Source organism: Sinocyclocheilus rhinocerous, unplaced genomic scaffold (assembly GCF_001515625.1).
Source record: "Sinocyclocheilus rhinocerous isolate Xijiao unplaced genomic scaffold, SAMN03320098_v1.1 scaffold589, whole genome shotgun sequence".
NCBI classification, from domain to species: domain Eukaryota; kingdom Metazoa; phylum Chordata; class Actinopteri; order Cypriniformes; family Cyprinidae; genus Sinocyclocheilus; species Sinocyclocheilus rhinocerous.
This window is the reverse complement of record NW_015635524.1, coordinates 182796-193168: the sequence shown is the minus strand read 5'-3', so window position 1 is coordinate 193168 and position 10373 is coordinate 182796. Positions and strand designations below refer to the sequence as shown.

General features: G+C 38.5%; 1 protein-coding gene and 1 long non-coding RNA gene across 2 annotated transcripts in view; both read right to left on the bottom strand.

Moving 5' to 3' along the window:
- LOC107747065 (uncharacterized) overlaps positions 1 to 973 on the bottom strand; it is a 1313-nt gene extending 340 nt beyond the window's left edge. The window contains exon 1 of the long non-coding RNA XR_001640757.1: positions 926 to 973. This is a non-coding gene — a long non-coding RNA (uncharacterized LOC107747065). The remainder of the gene's footprint in view (positions 1 to 925) is intronic.
- cul4a (cullin 4A) overlaps positions 1 to 10373 on the bottom strand; it is a 39118-nt gene that overhangs the window by 16216 nt on the left and 12529 nt on the right. Inside the window, exons 6-14 of the mRNA XM_016561484.1 lie at positions 9668 to 9830; positions 9478 to 9567; positions 9316 to 9398; positions 7968 to 8035; positions 7742 to 7860; positions 6519 to 6711; positions 5510 to 5614; positions 5325 to 5435; positions 3337 to 3422 (exon numbers count right to left, since the gene is read on the bottom strand). Coding sequence (XP_016416970.1) covers positions 3337 to 3422; positions 5325 to 5435; positions 5510 to 5614; positions 6519 to 6711; positions 7742 to 7860; positions 7968 to 8035; positions 9316 to 9398; positions 9478 to 9567; positions 9668 to 9830 — 1018 coding nt within the window. The remainder of the gene's footprint in view (positions 1 to 3336; positions 3423 to 5324; positions 5436 to 5509; positions 5615 to 6518; positions 6712 to 7741; positions 7861 to 7967; positions 8036 to 9315; positions 9399 to 9477; positions 9568 to 9667; positions 9831 to 10373) is intronic.

Sequence of the window (10373 nt, the reverse complement as noted above, 5' to 3'; positions counted from 1 at the left end):
AAAAAAAGCATGTTGAATTGCACTAACTGAAAAAAATAATGCATTGCATTAACAGTGCTTGCATTTTTATGACTTGCATTTTTAGGGGCTGAAATAGTTGTTTATTTAAGCTGTCAATATTTCAATTCAAAACATTTAACATTTTCATAATTAAAAATTCAATAATTCATATTCACCTTCCAGAGTTCACTTCCAAAATATTCAATCTGTTTAAAAATACGATGTATAATATTCAACAGGCAATTTTCAGTCCATTTTACTTCACTTTACAAATTCGCTTCCACTAATTCAGTGGTTCAAATTCAGCAGAAAATTCGCCATTGCACATCCGGGAGCTGCAGGAATAGCAGTAGAGTACCGATGCATGCTCTCCATCTGCTGTTAGTCGCTCACCAGCAGGTGGCGCAAGACCAAAGCAACAGGTAGAGCAAGTCATTCATTCACAAAAACTGATCTGCAGAAATGGAGCAAGCGGTAAGTAGAAGTTATGATTATCAGGGCCAGTATGTATTTGCTGACAACAACTCTGTCACCCAACGACTCTACACGGTCCCCAAACCACGTTCTGTCAAGAAAACGCACGCGAGAAGTGGAACGGCAATGACGCAAAACAACAAGTGAAACAGGAGTTGTATATTTGAAAATAGACATCAGGAAGAAATAAGTGCTGCAAGTTGTTTGCGTGATGATCTGTTATGAAAAATTTCGCTCCATTTGTTGTGTCCAAACTTTTCTTAAAGGGGTCATATGATGCGATTTCAAGTTTTCCTTTCTCTTTGGAGTGTTACAAGCTGATTGTGTATAGATAAGATCCCTGAAGTTGCAAAGACTAAAGTCTCAAAACCAAAGAGATATTCTTTATCAAAGTTAAGACTCTGCCACGCCCCCCTAAAACGGCTCGTTCTAACACACCCCACATATCTACCTCACTATGTGGAAACATTTGCATAATGCCACCCAAATGTGCACGCAAAGAAAGAAGGCGTGGTTTCAAGTAACCGCAGTTAGTGTTGAAGCAGCCATGTCAGGGAGACGCTGTGTATTTCTAGGCGAAAGCAAAAGCACAGGACACATCACAAAGACATACCAGCTTCATCATTGTGTCTGTCACGCGACTCTGTTCCCCTTTCGGGCTCTGTCTTTACATTTATTTTGAAAGATGAAGCTCGCGATTATGGTAAGGGGCGTTACATTTCCGACGCGTGCTTGCAGACTGCGCTTGTCGGAAGGCGGGACTTTGTTGAAAACGAAGTGTTTGTGAGAGGCGGGGCATAGAGGACCTACAATAATGTACAGTATTTGAAAAAGAATGTGTTTTTTGAACATTAAAGCATGTCAACATATTCTGTTACACCAAATACACAAAATAATGATCTTTAAAAAAGCATCATATGACCCCTTTAAAGTCATGTTGCTGCTGCTGTTTTTCTTCCGCTGACCTCAACCCATGCCTTGCTCTCATTGGCTGTAGCTCGTCAAGACACCCGACACCACGTGATGTCGAGTCAGCCGACCGGTCCAGATATTTAGCATGCTAGATATTTGTTTGGTGTCGGCGACGAGTCAGCGAGCCTCTTTGATGCCTCGTTGAGTAGTTCACACATAAAGATTGCAGATTGCATTTTCCCCCGATCACAACCCGGCCAGTTAGCGAGCTTGTTAACTTGCAAATCAGGCTTAAATCTGGCTTTAAATCCTGTAGTGTGAACTAGGCATAAGGGAATAAATACTTATGCAAAATTATTTCCTTTTTAATAAATTTGCAAAGTTGTCACAAATCTGTTTTTTGCTATGTCATTATGGTGTATGGAGAGTAGATTGATGGAAAAAAGCAATTTAAAGCAGTTGAACTTAAGGCAGCAATATAACAAAATGTGAATAAAATTAATACTTTCGCAAGGCACTTTATATAACATTGCAATAATTTAAATATAGAATTAAAAGACCTTGTTTTCAATTTAAATATAATTCAAAATGGAATTTATTCCTGTGGTGCAAAGCTGAATTTTCAGCATATCAGAATGTTTTAGAATAATAATATTATTTCACAATATTACTGTTTTTACTTTATCTTTGATCAAATAGGTCAGTGGTTCTCAATTCCAGTCCTGGCGACCCCCCATTCTGCATATTTTGCATGTCTCTCTTATTTAACACACCTGATTCAGATCATCAGCTCGTTAGAAGAGAGCTCCATGCATGAACTGTTTTCCAATTGACAGGGTCCCTACACAGTGATCATTACTCCCTACTCCCTGTACACGGGATATCTTTACTTCACTATGGAACATTCATTCACAAATTTGCGCCACACCACTGCCTGCAGAGTCATCACACACAGACGAGAGAAGTGGGACATCATAAACCTCTGTAAATAAATACAATTTAAATTCACGTCTTTAATGCCCTTTGAATGGAACATATTCCCTCCCTTCGAACTGGAATCATGGCAGAAAATCTTGTGAAGTCCACTTCGCAGGGCACTTACGGTCGAATAGAACAAGCGTTTGAAGTGATCAGAGATACATACAAAATGTGCAGAGCAGGGGGTTGCGAGAACTGGAATTGAGAACAACTGAAACAGGTAACACTCTAGAATAGGGAACACATATTCAATATTAGCAAAGAGTTTTCCCTGAACAAACTCCTAATTTGCTGCTTATTAATAGTTAAAAAGGTAGTTGTTAAGTTTAGGTATGGGTAGGATTAAGGGATCTAAAATATAGTCATGCAGAATAAGGCATTAATATGTGCTTTATAAGTACTAATAAACAGCTAATATGCTAGTAATATGCATGCTAATAATAAGCAACTAGTTCATAATAAGAACTGGTCCTTAAAATAAAGTGTTACCATCAAATATATGTATATGTGTGAAACTTTATGTGTGTTCAATTGCTCCCTTAATAATAAATGAAAAGTAAAACAAACAGTTAAAATAAAATACTAATAAAAATGAAGAGTGTAGGCGCATCCCAATTCACATACTTATGCACTGTTCTATGATGTTTTGTAGTGTAAATAGTGCGAGTAGAGTGTTCACACTGAAAATTCCAAGAAGAAAAAGTGCTCTTTAAATACCCGGATGATGCACTTACATAACTGAAAAAATTAATTGTGGAATGTTGGACACTTCATGCACTCAACTGTCGCAGCTTTAATTACGTATCAAAGGGGGAGGGGCTATCAGACTCGATTATGAATGACAAAATAACCTTATATAATTCATACACTACATGGTTGAATATAAAGTGCGTAAGTGCATAGTGTTCAAGTGTATAGTGCATCATTTGGGATGCACCTTGTGTGTTAAGGAGTATGTATCCGCACACACACCTGTTTGAACTGGATCATGATGTCTTTGGAGAGCTCCATGTCTTTGAACATCCCCTCTAGCTTACTGGTGAACGCTGCTCCACACTCTACAACACACACACACACACGTCTGGTTAACTATCCTTGTAGGGACTCTCCATAGGCGTAATGGTTTTTATACTGTACAAACTGTATTTTCTATCGCCCTACACCAACCCTACACCTAAACCTAACCCTCACAGAAAACTTTCTGCATTTTTACAATCTCAAAAAAACTAATTCTGTATGATTTATAAGCTTTTGTACCCATGGGGACCTCAATTTAGGTCCCCACGGTGACACAAGTCCCCATAAGTTGGTGTGTATTCAGGTTTAAGTCTCCACCAGTGTAGAAAAACCTGTACACACACACACACGTCACTTCACAGACCAAATATCGCTGATACCACAGACACTGATGTGCAGAAATGACAAATGAATGCCGTGTGAAGCTACAGTGAGTCATTTCTGCTCCACTGGAAGAATCAATCAGAATCAAAGACCGTTTATTTAAGCAGTTGATCAAATCAAACAATGAGGAGAGTTTGGGGCGGAACTACCGGATTGCAAATTTAGTATTAATTATTTACTATTAATACTTTGAATTTGCTTTTAATTTTAGACTTTTACTTTGACATTTTAATTTGAGTTCATTTTAATAGTAGTTTCAGTCATTTTGTTACGTGTTTTTGTCATTTTTATAAGTTTTATATACTTTTTTATATTTCTATTATTTGCAAAATGATAAGATGGAATGTTCCCTTAACATTTGCATAACCAAGAAAAAACACTTTTAAAACATTGTGAAAACTGGACATTTTGCACATTCAGAAATAACATTTTCATAACTAAGTTGGAACGTTAGCAGTTCTTACAACATATTTTGTTAGCTGGGGTGCTACAAACTATTTATTTATCAGTTTTAGTACCTAAACTTAAAGGCAGAGTAAGTGATTTTTCAAAAACACTTTAGAAAACTGATTCGGGCCGAATCGCAAAACAAACTTGTAGCCAATCAGCAATAAGGGGCGTGTCTACTCGTGATGTGGAGGAGAGCGCGTTCAGTGCATGGAACGGACATTAGCCGAGCCGAGCGACAGAAAGATAGAGATGGCGGATAAATATCGGATCAGCTTTCCAGCGCTGGAGAGAACTCAAGGAGCGGAGGCCTGCGATCGGACGCCGAGGTTGCTTTGTTTCTTCTCAATAGGTGCGTAACACCGTGTCTACAACAGCTAAAGTCTGCCTACACTGGACCGGATCAAACGACCGTTGAAAACCATTTGAAATTTGTGTCAGCACGTCATAAATAGAACCCGGCAGCAGTTTTCTGTCGGGATTTGTTGCGCCGCGCCGCTCACGTCCGTAGACACAGTGTAACATTAGTTTTGCTTTGTTTCACAGAACTAATCGTGGCCTGGGTTGCGTACGTATATGTGGGGCGGAGCTATCAAAATAGGGGCGAGACCCTTTTGGGGTAGGGGCGTGTTTGTTTTGGTGATTTCAAATATCAACATTGGCTACCAGAAATCACTTACTCTGCCTTTAAAAAGTAACTAAAAATTAACGAAGTTTCTTATCTAATGTTTATAATTTATTTCACCTTTAAGTTACTGAAAATTATTTTTTATTATTTTTAGTTTTAGCTAGTTAGTTTAACTTTTTAGTTCACAAAAGCACTGAGACAGATGGGGGAACATTTAGAAATCTGTACAATTCTGTTTTGTGACAGAAATGACACACTGCAGCTTTCAGAAGTTCACCAGTTTAACTAGTCAAAGTGAAACTAACTAGGGTTTTTACTGGATGTGTCTGATTTCACTGAAATCAAGGCAAAACAGCAACTCAACTACAGCTGCGTGGTCACTTCCTGTTCACACGATCATGTGACCTCACTGCCAAGAAACTGATCAGTGGAGTTTCCACATCAACCGTCTGACGACCAATGAGACGTCAGATTGAGAACAAACCATGTTTGAGTTTGGACAGCATGGACTTCTCAGCATCCACCGAGGCACTCTTGCCCACCAGCAGACGCTTGGCCAGATCCTTCTTATAGAAAGCCTCAAACACGTCCTTTCCTGCAGCAAACACACACGGTTCAGCTTCATTTGTGTGTGACTCTCATTTAAACTGAAGCTGGAGTCCAGATTACCGTGGATGAACCGGAAGATGATCATGATCTTGTCCAGAATCCTCTCCAGCTCCTCCTCTGTGGCCTCCTTATTTCCAGCGCGCAGTTTAGAATCCACATACTTAGCTGAGGAGACACAGTTAGTACACTTACACCAGATCATCAAAGAATCCTGAAACATAAACTGTATGAAGCAGCACAACCTTTTTCAAAAAAAAAAATATATATAATAATTATATATATATATATATATATATAAACACACTGATCAGGCATAACATTACGACCATCTTCCTAACATTGTGTTGGTCCCCATTTTGCTGCCAAAACTGCCCTGACCCGTCGAGGCATGGACTCCACTAGACCGGTAGTCTGACTAGTCTGATCGGTGTATACAGTGGGTACGGAAAGTATTCAGACCCCCTTAAATTTTTCACTCTTTGTTATATTGCAGCCATTTGCTAAAATCATTTAAGTTAATTTTTTTTCCTCATTAATGTACACACAGCACCCCATATTGACAGAAAAACACAGAATTGTTGACATCTTTGCAGATTTATTAAAAAAGAAAAACTGAATTTCTGTCAATATGGGGTGCTGTGTGTACATTAATGAGGAAAAAAAATTAACTTAAATGATTTTAGCAAATGGCTGCAATATAACAAAGAGTGAAAAATTTAAGGGGGTCTGAATACTTTCCGTACCCACTGTATATATCTATATATATAGAGTTTCAGTAAAAAATCTTCTTTACTGTTCTACTCAAGAAAAAAAAGTCACCTACATCTTGGATGGCCTGAGGGTGAGTAAATTAACAGCAAATTTTCATTTTTGGGCGAAAGATACCTTTAATGAGTCAGTTCATGTCAGATTTTATTGCTGATGTGAAATATGTTATATAAGTGTGAGTTTGGCCAGCAGTTCTTGCAATTTCAGCATTTCCCCATTCAAGTAGATATGAGTTTGTCTTGAAAAAAAATATGAACGTCGAGTGAATGCGTCTCTGGTCCGGTGTGGTGTTGTCACTCACCAATGAGCTCGGCAGGTTTGTTAGGTCTCTTGTTGATGAAGCTCTCGAAGGCTTCCTTCATGGCATTGATGAAAGTGTCGTTCCTCTGGAAGCAGCGCTGGGTCACGTGGTCCATCTTGTCCTTGAAGTCCAGCAGCTCCTGAACCATCTCTTTATCCTTCTCTGGAGAACTCACGATCTCTCCACCAAAACTCTGCAAGAGAAAGTGTTACTGAGATACTATTATCAGTTTTATCAAAATTTTGAATATTTTTATTTTCATTTTAATGTTAGTTAATTTTTATAAATTTTTTGTTTTTGTCATTTTTATTAGGTTTTTAAATAAACTGTAGATTTTATTATTTTTATTTAAAGGGGTCATATGACGTTGCAAAAACAAATAACAGTATTTTGTGTATTTGGTGTAATGCAATGTGATTATGTGGTTTAAGGTTCAAAAACACATTTTCCACATACTGTACATTATTGTTTCTCCTCTATGCCCCGCCTTTCTGAAACACGTCAATTTTTACAAAGCTCATCGGTCTGAAAAGCGAGGTGTGCTCTGATTGGCCAGCTATCCAGTGCGTTATTATTGGCTGAATACCATACTGTGATGCCGTGTCCCGGCACGACAAGACAAAACCAGTAAAACCCATTACAAACGAGGCATTTGTTGCACCCAGTGGGAACATACCGTATTGGTCCGAATATAAGACGACCCTGATTATAAGACAACCCCCCCTTTTTCCAGATGTACCTTTTGGAAAAAGGCTTTTTAAAAACCAAATCTTGTTTTTTCTCAGTAAAACACATTTTGTCTTCAATTATGGCGTTATGCAAATCTTCCCACATCGTGACGTAGACATGTGGGGGCGTGTTTAAACGAGGTGTTTTAGGAGGGGGTGGACGAGTCTTAACTTTTATAAAGAATATCTCTTTGGGTTTGAGACTTTAGTCTTTGCAACTTTAGGGATCTTATCTATTTATGAACAGCTTGTAACACTCCAAAGAGAAAGGAAAACTTGAAATTGCATCATATGACCCCTTTAAATTGTACTTTTAGCTGTTTTAGTACAAGTTACTAAAAGAAAACAAGAAATATTGCATTGACATCTAGCTGAAATAAAATGTTTTCATATTACTTCAGTTAAAGTTTATTTGATTTCAAGCAATGAAAAGGTTTTCTTTATGGTTTTAGTTGTAGTAAACAATAATAACCCTGAGGTTTGATGTGCGTGTACCTTAATGTAGTCTCTCCAGGCCTGCAGCAGCGCCGTCAGCCCTCCTTTGACTTTATTTAAGAGCTCATAGAGCAGCATCAGCTCACACACACGGTTCTCATCCAGCAGCATCCACAGACCTAAGTAGAAGCAGCGCGCGCACACACACACACACACACACACACATCAGCTTTGTGTGTGTTTTATGATTTGTCTCGAGTCTCTGATCTGTACTCATAATCCAGACCTTTCTGCAGAATGGCATTCAAATGTTCGCCCAGCAGCTGCTTCTCCACTGTGGTGATGAGTGGCTTCCTGTCAGACACAGTCAGGTGTTAGAGGAATAATTACATGGGCGTCGGAACCATTGGGACAAGACCCACCCACTTTTTAAGACCAATGATATTGGACCCACTCACTTTTACCATCTCTAATTCAGCGCATATGTTCGTTCACTTTTCAGAGCGCCGCCACTCAAATCCATTCCACTTGAGGAATGCCCTAATAAATTCAACTCCATTTCGCGTTTTAGCTACAGCCTTGACTTCCACGCTGCTGAGTCCATATAAATTAAACTCAATTTCGTGTTTTCAGTACCCGCACCTGCTGCACTCCCGCTATAAACAAAGCATCGTAGCATATCTGCTGCTCAAGTGGGTCTGGCTGTGTGCTCACATAGCCTACTGTCACTAAACAAGCTGCTATTTAACTCAATGTTGTTCATCATTTGTTCCCCTGTTGCTTTTAAAGGCATCATAGAGTCTTTGTTGCAGCATTGAATAACAGTTACACTTACACTATGTTGGACCCACCCACATTTCTGTTGCTTCCGACGCCCATGAATAATTATATGACAGATGTTAATTTCCTGCAGGAAATAGCAGCACTAACACACAGCACAACAACAGAGATACTAAATGATGGACAGACAGACAGATGTCTAATAATTCACACGAAATAATAGAGACGGATCAATAGATCAATCAGCTTATGTGTGTCATCCACAGATACCTTAAAGATCAATCACAATTCAGTATGGCTTATTAATTTTTAATTTTTCTGATTTAATTCATTTTAGTGTTTTATTCAGATTGTTTTATTTTTTAATTATTAATGTATTTTGAATTTGTATTATTCTTATTTAATTAATTTTTAGTGTTTTATTTTGATTGTTTTTATTTGAAAATTATTTATTTTAATTTAATTTACATTTTATTATTTAATTCATTTTAAAAAGCAGTTTATAATTTTTATTTTAAAATATATTTTTTAACTTTAGTTTTTAGTTTGATTGTTCTTTTAATAATTTATTTAAATAATCATCTAATTTTAGTAAGTGTTTTATTTTCATTGTTTTTATTTTAAAAATTACTTTACATTTTTATGTTTTAATTCATTATTTGCTTTTCATCAACACACAAACCCCAGATTGGGAAAGCCTCCTTTAAGTAAATGACAGATTTTCAAACTTAAAACTTATGTTTCTCAGAAGGAATAAAGATTATCAAAGGTATAAAGATGAACAGATCTGAGACTGAACTGATCTACAGGATCACGTGTGATGAACATCAGATCCAGATACGAGAGAGACTTACTGCGTGCTCTGATCTAAATAACTGATGACACGGTCATTCTCTTCCTCCAGACGCCGCGCCACATGATGAAGGTACTCAGGAACCTACATGAAGAACATGAACACAAGTGAACACACACACGTGGAGAGCGTCAGTGTGTGAATGAGGTAGAAATACTCTCACATCTCTCTCCTGCATGAGCCTCTGACCCTCAGCTGCGTACAGACGGTTCGTCTCTGTTAAAAACCTCTGCTCGAATGAGTCCTTATACACCTGACAACACACACCAACACACACCGTTAAAAGACACTTGCAGAACCCGACTGCTGCGCTCAACAGGAAGCTGACATCATCAGTGTTTCTGTGCAATCACCTGCAGGTCTGAGAGCATGCCCAGTAAGCTCCTCAGCAGACTGCGGTCCACTGTCTCTCCGTTACGCTCACGCTCAATCTGCTCCAGGATTCCCTCCACTGTCCGGCTTTGAACGGCACCGTCGCTCACAATGTGCGTCCGGAACAACTCCAGCCCCGTGTCCCTGACAATATGCGTGTGTTACTATAGCAACACCAGCTCAGGGGTGCATTTCCCAAAAGCATCGTTAGCCAACTATGGTCGTAAGTTCCGTCGTTACCAACATAGTTCAACGATTCGGTGTTTCCCGAAAACCATAGTTCAAACGAACATTCGCAAACAGTGTCACAAACTTACGTGGTAGGAAGCTCTCGACCTGTTGTTAGAAGCATAGTTTCTTGTTAGTAAAATTTATGGACTTAAATAAATTATGCTTTTGGGCACAATAAGCAAGCTAACATGCAGTACAATCTATATCTTCCATTCAATTTAAATATGTATACATTTTAATCGATACATTTTAACGCGTCCTCAATAAGTGCCGTTTTTGAAGAGTGCGCATGCACATAAATGCCTAAGGGAACCCCGGAGTAGGACGTAAGAAGAAACCCGCAAAGAATCAAGCATCAAATAAAGCAAATTGACAGGGAACAAAACATAGTAAATTAGTCATCAGGTGCCATGTTCAATACAGCAGCATCTCGGAAATCTCTAATCAATGAATTAG